Source organism: Merops nubicus, unplaced genomic scaffold, assembly GCF_000691845.1.
Source record: "Merops nubicus isolate BGI_N331 unplaced genomic scaffold, ASM69184v1 scaffold5586, whole genome shotgun sequence".
In the NCBI taxonomy this organism is placed as follows: Eukaryota; Metazoa; Chordata; class Aves; order Coraciiformes; family Meropidae; genus Merops; species Merops nubicus.
The window spans coordinates 1-15,525 of NW_008615501.1; the positions used below are offsets into that span (position 1 = coordinate 1).

The window sequence follows — 15,525 nt, forward strand, 5'->3', positions numbered from 1 at the left end:
AAGAAACAGTCTCGTCTGTTACAATTGCAAATGCAGCAGAACCATTCACAACCTCACTGCAACTCTGTGATCTAGATGTAGATTTATCTGCACAAAAACTGTGTGTGCATATCAGAAGTAAACTTCAGAAATAATTTATTGCCTGTGGCAACAATTTTAAGTCTGGATAGATCAGGGAGAGGAGAGGATTTCACTTGTATTTTACATAATGTTTTTGAAAATTCTGCCTTGAAAGTTTTACCACAGAGTTCAAGTGACTTAGCTACCAAAAAAAAAAAAAATTAAAATCCTGAAATATCATTGGTTCTGGAAATATTTCCATATTGCATTGAAAATCGTTATAATGAATGGAAAAATGCCTTTTGGAGAAAGAGGAAAGGAAACAGTTTGAGACAGCTTATTGGAACAGGAATGGCAGGCCTTCAAACACTCTAGTTCTTACTGAGATACCTTAATAAGCAAAAATACATTGGAGTTGCTCAAAGGGTCCCGAAACATGAAACTTCTGTCATTGGTCAGTTTTATTGTGAGGCACAATGACAATTTAGCGTAACTAAATTATTAAAAGCATTTCTTTTATCTTTTTCAGTATGTAGAAGGTGTTGCAGGTGAGATACAGCCAATGTCTGATCAGCTGAAGGATAAAATAGATGATTTATCACAAGAAATTCGTGACAGGATGCTTCCAGAAAAGGTGTTGCAAGCTGAGAACCACGCAGCCCAGCTGGATGAATCATCTGCAATACTGGATGGGTAAAGCTATCTAGTTGGTTAATTTGTGTGTCTATCTTTTCTAAACTATTTCATACATCTTGTGACACTTATAAGGCTGCATTAACTGCAGACAGTGCTGTCAGATGCACTCATAACACAGTCTAACCTAACTGTATACTTACTGCTATGTTGACATGAAAAAAGCTCAAACTTTCTCTTACAGAGTCCTCTGTGTGTTTTCATAAAAACAAGCAGTATTTTTAAGATGACCGTTTTGGTAGGAGAGCCTTATCATGGTGTTATTTTTTTTACTGTCTGAAATCCTCCCTAGTGACAGATGGTAATGCCTCTAATGGTTTGTGTCATGGGCTAAAATGGTTAAACCTAAGTAGAGGAACTTCTGTTTCTGTTTTCTGTTATCACATTCCTAAATATGTGAGGATTGCAATGTCTTCATTTTCTATGACCACAGCCCTTTCACTAGAATAATTCTTTGTAACTCATCATGAATATAGTTTTCTGGAAAGAATAGAAGGTAAGGGGTTTGTTTAGTTTTGTTTGGGGTTTGTTTGGTTTCTTTGGGGGAAAACGGGGAGTGTCTTTTGGTTTATTGCATTTTTTGCACTTAAGAATGCAAGACATAAATAGTAAGTGTCATTTTCTACAGTAATATACAAAAATAGATCATGGATATTCTGCCTCTTGGACCTTTCCTCAGCATAGCTTCAGAGTTTCATTTTCCGAAAAGCATTGCATGAATAAAAACAGTATATTATTCTTTTTAACATCAGCAATATACTCCTTTTCTGCTGCTTACATCTTTTGGATCTACTTGAAGACTTTAATATCCCAAAGACTTGTGAGCAGATGCTTAACACATTTTTTTCTTGCCAGCATCAGTATTTTTGAGGAAAAGGCACAGAATTATCTCTGATAAAGTGTCTGATACTTGCAGAATTACAAGCTTCATACACAGTGTAGTCACGCTACTCTAGATGTTCAGTCTAATTTATGTTCTGAGCAGTACATAAAGTAATGATAGCTGTGGTTTTCTGAGTAAAAAGGGCAAGGATTCTAGAAAAACTGTGGCTTTTGTAAATGGTATGTACACCATCTGATTAGTACATGTAACTTTTGTGGTCCACCTCATGCCTAAAGTAGGTGACTAGTGTCACATCCAACTGCAGTACTGAGTTTTGATATAAATATCCAAATACATGGTAAGTTGACACGGAGGAAGTAAGAAGTAGAGAAATTGTAGACAGAAAATAATATTTTGCCTCCTTTTTGAAATGTTGTCAAGATGCATTTTGAGGTAGAGATTTTTAACTATGCTAAATAGACTTTCTTAGGGGTGCGTGCATGTGCCTCTGTCTTAGCACAGGTTGGCAACTTGGCCTTAAGGAGCTTAAGGTAGTGTTTAAAGTTGCATTCATTGTGGTAGTGCAGTTCCATGTTTACATATATCTGACCTGGACATCAACATCAGTTTCTCGAGATAGCCAATAAAAAATGGATAATCATGGACATTAAAAATTATATCTAAAAGCAAATTGTTCAAAACTGAAATGCCTAATAGATTATATACATAATTTCAAAGGACAAAGAAATACCAAGGTGCTATATAATCCTGCATCAGGAAAAAGCTGTTTGCTTCATGCATTAACATTAAACAGTCATACTTTACAGGAATATGCAGTCTCTGTATGTTTTAGGTATTTAAAAATGTGTTTGCCTTCACAACTGGCACTTGTGTGTCTTTCAGTTAATGCTAAATTTGCTGGAAAATACCATTTCATCTTATAGGAGAAACTGAGGGAGAGCCCTTTCTCTCTAATCACTCCCTAAGGCTTCAAATATATTGATTGATGATGAGGATATACTTTTGAGAGTTAGAACGTGGAAGAGTTCGTGAATTTAACCTAGAAAAAAATGTTATTTTTCCTCTATACAAGAAGGTATTAGCCTAGGCTTCTTTCTTATGGCTAATTGCCTGCTCAAGAGTAAATGTCACTGGTGTTTGGAGAAATCAGTTCAGTTCCCTCCTAACCAGAAGGGATTTGAACCATATTTCTAAGTACTGGAGCTACTAGCTAGATAGCTATTCTGGTCTGCATATTTTTCTAACAGAGCATCATAAAAACTCACTATAGCCTTGTGAGCTCCATCTGTAGCTGGAGGACATATGCTTTTACCGAGTGATGCAGAGGCAGTTCAGCCATGCTGATTCTACAGCAGCCTAAAGGCTGCTTCTCTCTGTTTCTCTGTTGTCCACATGTGGAGTCCAGGGTGTATACCTTCCATCCCCTTTGTCTTTTCTATTGCATGTTGTAGAAATCATTAAATACTCATTGGAGCGAGGATTGTAGCCCAGCTGTCTCAGGTCCCCAGAGAATAGATTAATTACCAGGTTAAGGAATGAATTTCCCTCTCTTCCACACACACTATCTCAATCACAAAGTATTTTATACTGGCTGGCACAGGTCCAGCAGGAGTAATCCCTGCCTCCCTTATATTGTCATATACCTTGATGGCTAAAGCATTTCCCAGAGAGACAAAAAAAAAGCAAGTTCAAATCCATCCTTGTCTGGTTCAAGCATGGATTTTAGCCCATTTACCCTTTATTCAGGAAAAGCATCATAGGTATCAGGCATAATGTATTCTGAGGTAGATGTCTTCAAGTTAATTCTGTAGGTGCAGTACTTCATAGAAAATATTTTAATAGACCATATGGAGTGCAAGAAAAGTGATTTCTTCAGCCTGCTGGCTAAAAATTCCCCTGGAAGGGGGGTTAGCTGAACTGCAGTCCCTGCACCATGAAATATTGTTTCTAATTTTTAATCTAAGTACAGTTATTAGAATGGAATGTTTCATGTAAGTGGAACATTCCATTCAGTATAAATCATTATTGCATATGTTTTTCATTTTGGTCAGCTAAATTAATATTTAGGATTTGTTTCAGAAAGCGAGATCTATTCCAAACCTGGCATTTCTGTGTTTAGCAGCTAGACCAAGAAAATAGTTTTTCAGAGAGTCTACTTTAAAATGTGCTTGTAATGATCCCCCATGTTCCCCCAGTGCAAAATTCATTGAGTTGCCTGGCTCAATACATCACCTATAAACTTGCATTATGAGTATATGTTATCTGGATTAGAATGTTAAGCAGTGCACTATCTTTCCAGAGTGTCTGATCTATTTTTATCTCACAGAACCTCTTCTTTTAGTGAATATTGTTTTTTATGTCTTTCTGCACAGATAAAATGTGAATTCCATTAAACACATGATGCCAGGACTGAAATCTCAAGCGTTGCATTGCTCTCTACAGAATTGCCTTAGAAATAGCCTTAGAAATACAGGCTGTTGGGTTTGGAAAAAGTAGGATACTATGTGCTGTTGAACTCTAATACCAGGTTTAATGGTGTGTTTACTTCTCCTGTCCCAACAGAATCCTTGCTGAAGCAAAAAACCTCTCTTTCAATGCCACACTTGCGTTCAATGCTTATACCAACATCAAGGATCACACAGATGAAGCTGAAAAAGTTGCCAAGGAAGCCAAGGCTATTGCAAATGAAGCTATGCAAGCGGTAAGAAAGATAAGTAAATTGGGAAGAAGGCTTAGATTTTCTGTGCAACTGTGCTACACCTTATCTCAGATGCAGTTTTCGCCATCTTATGACTTTATTTAGAGACCCCCTGCCAGCATAGATTCTTATGTTGAGGTCAGAAGGCTATGCCCCTGTTAGAGGTCTATGCACCTTCAAATGAAATCCCCATTTCTTACTAACTCCCATTCTTTATTTTAAGTTCCCTTTTTGTTTACTATTCATCTTCCTTCTTTTGCCTTTCAGTCTCTGTCTATGGCTCAAGTCAACAGCTTTGAGTCAAGAGTGTAGGTCATTCAATACTCAGTAAAGCTAGTTTATATTTAACAAACGTTTTGCACACATCTAAAAAACTCCAAACTTTAATTAACTCTTCACCCTCTAGTTCCGTGAAAATGCTCAGAGGCATTTTTGACTGCACATAAGATGAACTGTGTGCCCCTGACCGAATTCTAGAAATGGAGATTGTAGGGGAGGAGCAGAAAGTTTTATTCAGGGAAACCATACAGCTTCTTTTGTGAACTCTGCCAGTTTTCTCAGAGAAATCTTACTCTCACTATGAGGTACTGCATGCAAATTTTTGGAAGAAACTGAGAGAGCTTTTAAAAATAATACTGTAAGGTAAAGCCAGCTTTCCAGCCTGAGTCATAATGAGGAACTCAGCTCCTTAATGTGTATACTCTGAGCAGAAAACGTTCTGACCACAGCCAGGATTATTTTTTATGTCAAATATCAAAGGAGTTAATGGCTAATTTGAAGTCAGTCAGTGAGCAGCTCACATGCACTTTACAGGCACACAGAAACATGAGGAGATGACAGTATAATATGAAAGTACCATACCCTATATTTGATACAGAAATATATAGATGAACAGAAGCAACTTGTACTTACAGCACTTGTACATGAATAAAGATAGCTTGCAGAGAGCTACTTCAGTCAAATAGTTTATGAGAAGAGCAAAAGCAATCACACACTGTAAAGGTCTGTATTTAGGAGAGAGAGAGTGTTCTAGCCACTGCACAAAAGTTTTGATATTTTTAGGCTGTTTACATTGTCAACTTCTATTTCAAATAACACTAATTACTGTATTTCTCTCTTGATGAAAAAATCTCACCTCACACATTAGTATGCACTAGTTCTCTGTTAATAGTTGTGTTTCACTGGAACTCCTGATTACACTGCAGAAGTAAATGAGGAGCTGTGGATTTTTTTTCTCTTCACATTAGGATTTAATACAGAGAGCTATCTTTTGCTCCTTTGATGATTTCCAGTGAGTGAGGTAGGCAACTGTTTCAGGGACTGAATAGCAAAAAAGACATACACAGCAGTCAAGAAACAAAGCAAGCAATTATAGTATGGTTACAAAAGAGTCTATATCAGATGGTGAGCTGGCTGATTATACCATAGAGAGAATGTGGATAGATAATTTGAAAGAGGTGGAGGTGAAGATGGACAATATGATGTAAACAGAGGTGAATACCAAAGAAAGAGACCAAAGATATTTTTAAGGTGAGGTTTTAAACATCTCTATTGTATGTTTTGTTAGAGGGAGCTTGTTTTTTTGTTACAAGCTGTACATGTATAACGGGGATCTAGTTGATAAAAGAGGAAAATGGAAGGAGCTGCTGCCTCCTAAGTGTAACTGACTTGCTATAGAAGTGGTTTACCATCAAATTGCTGCAGAACAAGGTAGATGTTAATCATTATTTGGTATAGGATTACATGAGGATTTCATGATGGATTTTTAAAAATTGGTTAATTGTGAAGATCAGTCATTGTTTCACTGTTCTGTTTCTTTGCTTTTATGCAATGACTGTTGAATGTTTACTCATCCTAAATGAGGAGCTTAACTGCTAACCAGATAAATCAGACTTGCTCTTTCTGCAGGCCCTAAGGAACTTGCTTTTAGCTGAGTTTCACCATGAGACTGGGAGTGCACTCTCACTCAGGGCTGTCTGGAATACTGTCATTCAAGCACTCTCCTGGAAGGCAACACTTGTGGATTTGAGCCCACTCAAATTGAGAAGCCTCTAGAAACTTCGTCCCCTCCTTTCTGAGAAGGTGCCCTTTGGGATCTTGTGTAGAAGACAGAGATCATGTCTTTACCCTCTTTTTGAAAGATGGAGCCATGTTGTCTTTATGAGAGCAGTTGTGGGTGCCTGTCTTCTGTAAAAGACTGATCTCCAGATGCTAGGAGATAATGGAGGAAAGTGCTGAAGCTCACATGCCTCCCTGAGCCTAAACCTTTCCTACTGGCCAATTATAATGTTGTGGCAGGGGCTGGAAGGTTTCTCAACAGCAACAAGCTGGTACATGAACTAGACATAGTAGAGACAGGATTGAGTTTTGAATTCTGTATGTCACTGGAGTGAATAATTACAAGAACCTTAGTGATATGTCAGGGTTTTTTTTTTTATTTTTGTTTATAATGGGAAAATTACTGTTTTCAAATTAAGCTAATGTTGCTAAAAGCAAGAATGAAAAGATACTTAAAATCCGTTGTGATTACAGGAAGCCTGATAAATGACTGGAAAAAATGTATTAAAAATATGACACAAAAATTCCTCCCAAGCTTTCTATGATGGACTTACTCTACCATTAAAAGCAAAATAAATTTATCACAGATGGGAAACCTTTAGCATTCAAGCAGCTTCAACAACCCGTTACTTAGCAAAGGCAGTAATTGACTGAAGAAAGAGGGGTTACATTAACAGATCCAGCTTATGTCTCACAGATCAGAATCATAGTTTTACAATACATCTTGAAAAAGCATGACTATTAGGCATTTTAGAGAGGGCTTAGGTGTTTAGTATCCTAATTCCTTCTTTGCTTTTGACTTGCTTTGTAGTGGTACCCCAATAGTTATGCTGGCGGTTGAGGTTTCCGTATTAGCATAAAGTTGCCTAGCCATCCTCTTCCTGAAGATGTCCTGAGGGGCAAATCTTATGTACCACTTTGGTACTTCAGAATGCTCAGCTGTCTTCAGGACTGGTAAAAATGACAGTAGCCCTAACTCTTGCATAGCTGAAAATTTCCCAGAGTATATGTGAAAAGAAAATAATTTAAGAAAAAGGCAAAACTATTTTTAACTGATGTGAATTAGTACTTAGATCTATAAAATACCTTATACATATGTGAGTTCAAGTATGTGATCCTCAAAACTGGCCCAGTGCATTTACAGCCATGATTGTAGCTGTACCTCTGACCAAAATCACGAACATCAGCAGATTTGGGCAACATTATGCCTACCTCATGTTTACAAGCATTCATGAAATGTCAAAAAAATTCCTTTCTGCAAAGCCCCCAGCAGTTCTCAGTCTGATATGCATTCAGACCATGCCCAGAATGAGTTGTCAGGGGAGTCTTCACAATAATGTGACTATGGCTGATCTTATTAAAACTTGCAGCATGTAGCACATTTCCCTGTTACTGTGATAAGTCTGTGATTCACACAGTCATCCCTGGGAGATCCAGAAGGATCTCCTCCATCCTAGAAAAGTGACATAGCCCACCAGACTATGGGCTGAACGGAAACCTTTCTGCCACTCCTGCAGAAGCTGGGATGTCTGACAAAAACAGAGTTCAAGATTCATCGAAATACCAGAAAAAGGAAGACAGGGGGGATATTCTTCCTAAATTATTTCTTTACTTCAAATTGTCTGTTAATTATCAATTCATATAGTTCTATCTTTAATTTGATAGATGTTTTTCTTTTGCAGATAAAGTTTTTGCTAACCTGTAGATAGGAGAAAAACAGACCATTAATGATGATGTATAGTGTGGCAGCATCTTGCATTATATTATTATAACGGCACTTATGCCTCTAAACCACGATTGAGATGGCATTGTTTAGATACATAAAGAGATCTCACTTTTGCTACAAGATGCAACAAGCAGTAAAGCTGCACAGGGTTTGCACAGGGAGGATAAGGGGGCATCAAAGAAGGCAAAGGCAGAGGAAGGCACTATCCCCAGGTTATGAAAGAATTAGAATAAATTGGATACCTGAGACCCTGCAATTTTCCTGTTTATCTTGTATCACAGTCTTTTTTTCCTCCTTTTTTTTTTTTCCTTTTTTTTTTTTTTTACAGCAGGTGTCCCAATTTAGAAAATAATATCAAAGACCCTTGGCTTTCAGTCTTACTAAATTATAAAGGAGGTCATTATGACCCAGGCTTTCCACAAGCACACAATCTCACCTCACACAAAACCATTGTTTTATTCATTATTGACTTCATCATAACTCAGTGTCTCATAAGGCACATGAAAAGCTGGCAAAAAAAGTGTGTTTTACATCAAATGTCTTGACTGATCCTCCCTTTCAGAATTATTTAAAAATAAATATAAAATAAAGCTTTTAATCAGCACAAGTGTATTTGTCTCTGAAGGAGCTTTTCCAGTATTAACTTCATGCTGAAATCTGTTTCTGACTAATTGTCAGCATGGGGCCAAATTATTGTCCCTGATTTGATTAAATTCTTGGTTTTGCATTGTAAATCTATCCTTCCAACTTCAGTTTATTGAATATAAACTGTTTTAACAGCCAGTCAACCATGCCTAGTCTTTTAATAATAATAACAATCTTTCTTTTGGAAGTCCATGGTCATAGAGTGATCATACCCTGCCTTCTGTTAGTAATGGGAACAGAAATATAAAAGTATTATCTGATTTGACAGGTGCATCTGCCGTAAAATCTGGCAAAACATTCTTCCTGCAGGAGCAGTCTTTTGCTTAATTGGCTAGGTTGTTTTTTTCTGTGTTTATATGTATTTTTCTATTACCAATGATGTTTGTATTACGTGATAAATCTTATAGATTTATTTCTAGAAACTGACTTTGTCCATCTTTTGAATGTATAGTTGTTGATATTGAAAGGAATTTGTGTACACAGCTTAATATTTCAGACGAGCTTGGAAATACGACAGTCATATCAGCCTTACAGCTTAAAATCACTTAACCTGTGATGAAAGCTAAGCACACGTTTACATCTCATATGAATACAAGGAAACTTTAATAGCTGTTTCCCTGTGACATGGCAATATATGCCATCAGATATCCTGTAACAAAAAGTTTGGTGCTGAATCTTGAAAGTATTCAAATCATTCCCTAGGATGTCTAAAAGAAAAAGAAATGGGCAAATCCAATATAAGGTTTTTATGATGTCATAAAAAAACAACAAAGATTCTGTAGTACATGAAATATCACCTCTGGGCTTGCTCATTATACAAATAATGAACAGCAATAATAACTGTGTCATTTAATTGACACACAGTTAATTTTCAAGTATATGTATCTGCCCTAGAAAATGTAAAATAGCTGCTTCTTAATTACATACTAGTTACAATGCTATGACCCATGACTAATATAGAATGTTATCTGACTGTCAAGAGTATTCTCAAAGAAATGTATTCAGTATGATGTCTGACCTGAGTTCAGTCTTACCAACTGAAGAGTAAGTGGCTCAGAATCTAGAGTATTTCCTACCAACTTAAAATACTAATCTAATTTACAAAAATCATTCTATCTGTTGATCAATCTCTGCACTGAAGGTAGAGATGGATGTTTTTCAAAAGGAAGATCTTTAAGTAGCATGATACAATGAAGGATAGTTAGTTATGAAACTCTTTCAGATTAACTGCAGTTTGCCCTTCTTTTTAAACTCTATTTGTTTTTTAATATCATATTTTCTTTACTGACCTAGCAATTGCAATTCTTGAATTTAATGACAAAGGAATCTCTGTTATCAGTATTAGAATTTGGATCATTAAATCCAAAGGTACTGTAGCTGCTGTTAGGGAGAAATACCGTATTGCGTGGTGTTGTGACCATACTTGGAGGGAGAAACTCGTGCTTAAGTTGAATTTTTTTTTCTTTTCCTTTCGACAAAGTTTTGCTCCTAGACTCAAACCTACTTCTTTAACACTGTAAACATTTTCTCTTTTTATTAAAGTTATCACTGGTATGACTTTTTACAAGAGCTTGTGGAGGTTGGACAAGGGGTAGTGGATTAAAACTGGAAGAGGGTAGACTTAAATTAGAAATTGGGAGGAAAATTTTCATTGTGAGGATGGTGAGTCACTGGAATTGGTTACCCAGGGAGGTTGTAGATGCCCCAACACTGGATGGGTCAAGACTGTGTTGGTTGGGGCTTTGAGCAACCTGGTCTAGTAGGAGGTGTCCTTGCCCATGGCAGGGGGATTGGAACTAGGTGATCTTTAAGGTCCCTTTCAAGTCAAACCATTCTATGACTCTATGGTATTCCAAAGGAGATCTGCTTTCCCATAAGAACAAAAGGAAATCAATTAGACAATTTTTTTTGTGTATGTGGTAGAGTAATAAAGTGGCAATGGGACATAATTCAGAGTACACTTAACATTCACTGAAATTTTGGATGACTGTTCACTTAAATGCTCTTCATATCTCTTTTATGACTTCAAACTTTCCTGTATATATGACATTTCTTGTTTGTCTACAGACATCTGGTCCTCAAGGATCATTGAAGGATGGTGCCAGGAGCTCTCTTCAGAAAAGCTTCAGGGTCCTTAATGAAGCCACTACGTTAGAAAATGATGTTAAAGGTATGTGCAGTATATGGTATTCAGGTCCATTAAATATAAGGAAAACATTGTGAGAATGCTATGCTGCCAGTATGAAGAAGTCATATCAGTAAGGAAAAAATTATAATTCATTATCTGATTTGAAATTGAATGGTGTATCAAGGAAAATACTCTTCTGGGTTCAGGTATTATGCAGGGACACTTGTCCTGTCAGTCCATTTCTTCCTGTCTGGAAGGCTGAGGAGGACGGAGCCTTGGTCTTCTCTTGGTAACTTCAGTAAGGGCATGAGTAATTAGGGAGGAAAGGGGTGTGGAAATACTTGTTCTGATTTACTAGATGCTTTGGGAGAAAAACAGTACACAAAACACCCCAGCATTAAATTTTTAATTCTTGTCAACACAAAAACAGGGTTTGCAATGACAGTCAGAGATACGACTTCTCTTCAGGTTGCTTATGGGATTGTGCCAGAAAAGGGTAGCATGGGAAAGTAAAATGAAGATGTTTGCCAAACAGAGAGTAATGATAGGGAATTGCTGAGAGTTTTCTTTAAGAAAAAAAAGAAACTGAAAACATTTTTTAGAGAAAAAATATTATTTTTCTCTAGAAAATTTGCATTTACATTATAATGTCCTTATTATTTTCTCATCAATAAATGATAGTTTTATTGGTGTATACCATAGGATGACAAGGTAGGACAGTATTTACTATGGACACATATGAGGTCTTACATGCACATGTGAATAATCACTGACAGGAATACATGATGAGGAGCAATTGTCTGGGTAGAACTAGACTAAACAGAAGCATGCACAGAGGTGGAAAAGGCAAATGTCAAAGTGGAATGCATGATTAGGAGCATGGCTTTCTAAAACATGTGAAACACTAGTCCTGGGCACTGAACTGCATGTGGGCTAAAGTGGTTTGCAGAGAGTCATGAAGGCTTCGTGAAGTCTAGTTGGAAATCTACCAGAGGAGAGATGAGAAGAAAGATTGAAATAATTTAAATTTGTAGACTGAAAAAGAGACAACTGAGTAGGGACTTAATATTCTTCACCTAAGTCGAGATTACGCCAAAGAAGATGAGACTATCCTATCTCAAATGCACTGATACGGTCACATACTAGGAAAATCTTCCTTGCAATTAAAATACAGAAGTACTGGTATTGAGTACTGAGGATATTAGGGGGATTTGACCTTGGAAAGTCTTTGAAAACAGCTTAGGCAAATATCAGTGGGTATGATTGTTGATCAGAAGGGGAAAAATGTTCAGTGGACAAACATCTGTTCAGAACCTATGATTCAGTGATCTTCTGATCGCTGCAACTAACCGCAGTTTATTTCTTGCATCTTTATCCAGACAGATTGTTTTGTAGGACCTCTAAGGAAGCACTTATTGCAGCACTAATGAAGCATCTGTTTAACAGTACTCAACACTTCTTTCTCCACAGAAGTATTAGAAAGGAATTAAAAAAATAATTCATTTCAACTAAACCTGAGGGGAAATAAGCATGATACAATTATCCACTTTCAAGGAGGCCAAAACTGAGTTTCACACATCTGCCTTTGTGAAAAATGTTTAACGTTGCTGTTTTAATTGCTTTGGTTTTACATATAACAAAGAAAGCAATTTAGGAGGGTACAGTGCTTGTGCCACTGGTATAGTAAAGTCTGAGAGAAGGATCAATTAACTGAGTCCCCTGTACATCTGTTTTGAAAGTCTTTCATCCAAGTACTGAGCAATATTTTGATTAGTGTAGACAAATAAGTTCAAGTTGGTAACTTTGTGGTTTATTTAAAATTAATGCACTGTAAGCCTCTCCCTTTTATAATTTGAAACTCTGTTGTGTATATTTTGAGAAGATTGTGTCCAGTCACTGTGGTTTTTGAAAAATTCTTTCATACTAGATGCATTATAGTTTAATCTGATTCAACTGGCTGAAGCTATAATAGGGTTAACCTGGTATTCACCACAAGGACTGGAAAAGCATAGCGCTTGAAATCCTATTTGAGAAAATAGATTTAGGACTTGGAAGAAATAAAAATGAAGAAAGGAAAATAGCTATGATATATTTTGTGCTTAACATAGGCTCTAAAAATCAATCTGGGTTTGGTTTTTTGTTTGTTTCATGCATCAGAACTAGAAAAATAACATACAATAAATATTTGAGGTTGAATTTTAAACTGCTTGTCACAGAGATGATGCCTGAAGCTTCCCTGTCATGCTATAGTAATTAAAATACTTTTTATTAGAAACAAGACAGTTTTTTATAATAGATCCCAGTCTTTCAGGTTTTAACATACAAAATTTTCATTGGCCTCCTGGGAGATGCATTAAAGAAAGCATACAGCATGAGGGATGAAATCCATACAACTTAGTCATCTTTTGGCTATTACTACACTTCCATTTGGTTGTGGAAGCTCTAGGATTTTCCAGCTGCAAATTAGTTAACAAGTAAACATAATGTTTGATAAGGCCATAAACTATGTTTCATAAAGTCATTAAATACATTTCTCTGTCATACACTGTTTGAAAGTTAAAAACATTATTTTCTTGTAGCAGCTCTGAGGAAAAATATGTCTGCAATTACTGGATTTATATTTAGCGTATTCTTTATTGCAACTCTTTACTGCCAGTTTCAGTACAGATTTAGGGCTAGAGGGCCACGTTTCAGTAAATATGTTGCAGAAAATCAAAAAACTTTGAGGGGAGGCTGGTGTGCAATTTAAGTAGCATGGCTGAGGTAGAACAAATAGGGATGATGTTAGTGCCCTGTTCTGGAATGCAAACTTCTGCAGTCTGCCATGACTAGTGAATAGGAATCACTAAAGTGGCAGCTCTGACTCCTTCCTGCCACAGTGTTTCTCTGAGCAGATGACACCACAGAACAGAGTCCATAGTTTTGTGTCCTCCTCAGGCACTGGGGAATAATGGAGTAATCATGTGTTCCACATAGCACAATGCCCTTTTTTCAAGGACAAAATAAAATACTATCTGTACTCGGATATATGTGAATTCCATCTGTCCACAAGGCTGTCCAATTTAACTCTGAGAAAAGATGCATTACAACCTCAGTAACACATTACTTTGTTATTCTCTCGTTTTATGCCAGTGAGAATTTAAGTCGATAACAGTTTCATAATTCAGAAGCAAAGGTCTAAACAGTCTAAAGATTCAAAAAGCAATCCTAACGCAAGGAGGGAGCAGTGCTTAAAGTGCATGTATTAGTTCTTTGTCTATGTTCTTGCCCCATACTGAAGGGTAGAGAGATAGAGCTTTCTTAATGCTTTCTGTTTTGTCTTAGATTTAAAGTGCTTCATACAGACAAACATTCTGAACTTTCCACAGTACTTTTTTTTTTTTATTTTGAATCTAATAATACATGTCCAAGTTCCACAGCTTGGCTCACAAAGATCAGTTAACATTATGCCCAGAATGCAGATGCAAAAGAGTAAAATGCAATGACAGACTTCTTAGGTTTCTTTTCTTTTTTTTCCTGCTTTTACTCCAAAGTGGTGATGTTATTAGTATTATGAACATAATTCCTTCTGGATGTCTTCTTGTTTCTATGACAGAAAGTAAGTGTTGAGTCTCAGATTAATAGAAAGATATTTTCTTATGGTTCTGACAAAGCCACACTGTTCAGAATATCAGCTGGAAGTGCAAGATGGATGATGGGCTCTTTGTAAAGATCTGATAGACAGAAGTAATAATTAGTTTAAAAGTTCTCTGTCTGCTCTACAGATAATACATTAGTTAAAGTAATGAAGATCCATAAGCCCCTCAACTACTATAAACTCCAAAAATACAGGTTGGGCTGTGATGGAAGTGGGAGTGTTCTCTTGCTACATTATAACATTCCCCTGATTTGTGGCCAATTACCCCAGTTGTGAAATGGCTGTTAATCATGGAAATGTTTTATATTACCACCAAAAACTGCTGAAACAGTCCTTAGAAAGCAAAGCTTCTGACAGAAGCTATTAAAATGGAGATTTAGTAATTTCTTTCTCAGTGGGGCTAGTAGTTAGAAGGAATAAACCTGATGGGAGAAGTAAAATCTGTATGCAGTGCTCTGGCTAAGAAGGGTTTTGAAATTTTGGCTACAAATGAGTGAATGCTGCTGCTTACCAGCTTCTTTTTCTCTGTGCCTTGAGGGATTTTCAGTTTGCCAGGAGCAATTTTTCCTCCTTATAATTTTGAGTTTACTGTTTTAAAAATATACTTGCCCCAGTGCAGCTTTGAGTCTATATACAAACTTTGTCAAAACTGTTCAATAAAAAAAAAAAGAAAAAAAAAATTTATAAACTCCTCTTGAGCTGGAAACTGTTGTCAGATGGCTACTGAAATTCAGCTCGTGTCAGTTCCAATTTCTTTTGCTTAAGAATTGACAACTTGAGGGGGACTTGTCTTGTCTGACAACAAGTGAATATTTTTAGCTAAAACATTTTCTAGTTGATAGGCACAGCTAAATCACTTGTTTGTGTATTCTCCTCTGCTTTGTATTTTTGCTGACCTGGTATATTGCATTCATCAAATTATTGCATTAGTCTGATGAGCAACATAATATTCATACAAAAACTGCAGTCAGGGCTGGAAGTAGTCTTTCTAAAAAGTCAATCATTAGCTACATCCCTCTCATTATATCTCTTTACC

At 36.6% G+C, this 15,525-nt stretch overlaps 1 protein-coding gene across 1 annotated transcript in view; it reads left to right on the forward strand.

Moving 5' to 3' along the window:
- Positions 1-589: 589 nt before the first annotated feature.
- Positions 590-15,525, forward strand: part of LOC103775086 (laminin subunit alpha-2-like) — a gene marked incomplete at both ends in the record, with an annotated part of 64,042 nt that continues 49,106 nt past the window's right edge. Inside the window, 3 exons of the mRNA XM_008942529.1 lie at positions 590-753; positions 4,160-4,298; positions 10,792-10,894. Coding sequence (XP_008940777.1) covers positions 590-753; positions 4,160-4,298; positions 10,792-10,894 — 406 coding nt within the window. The remainder of the gene's footprint in view (positions 754-4,159; positions 4,299-10,791; positions 10,895-15,525) is intronic.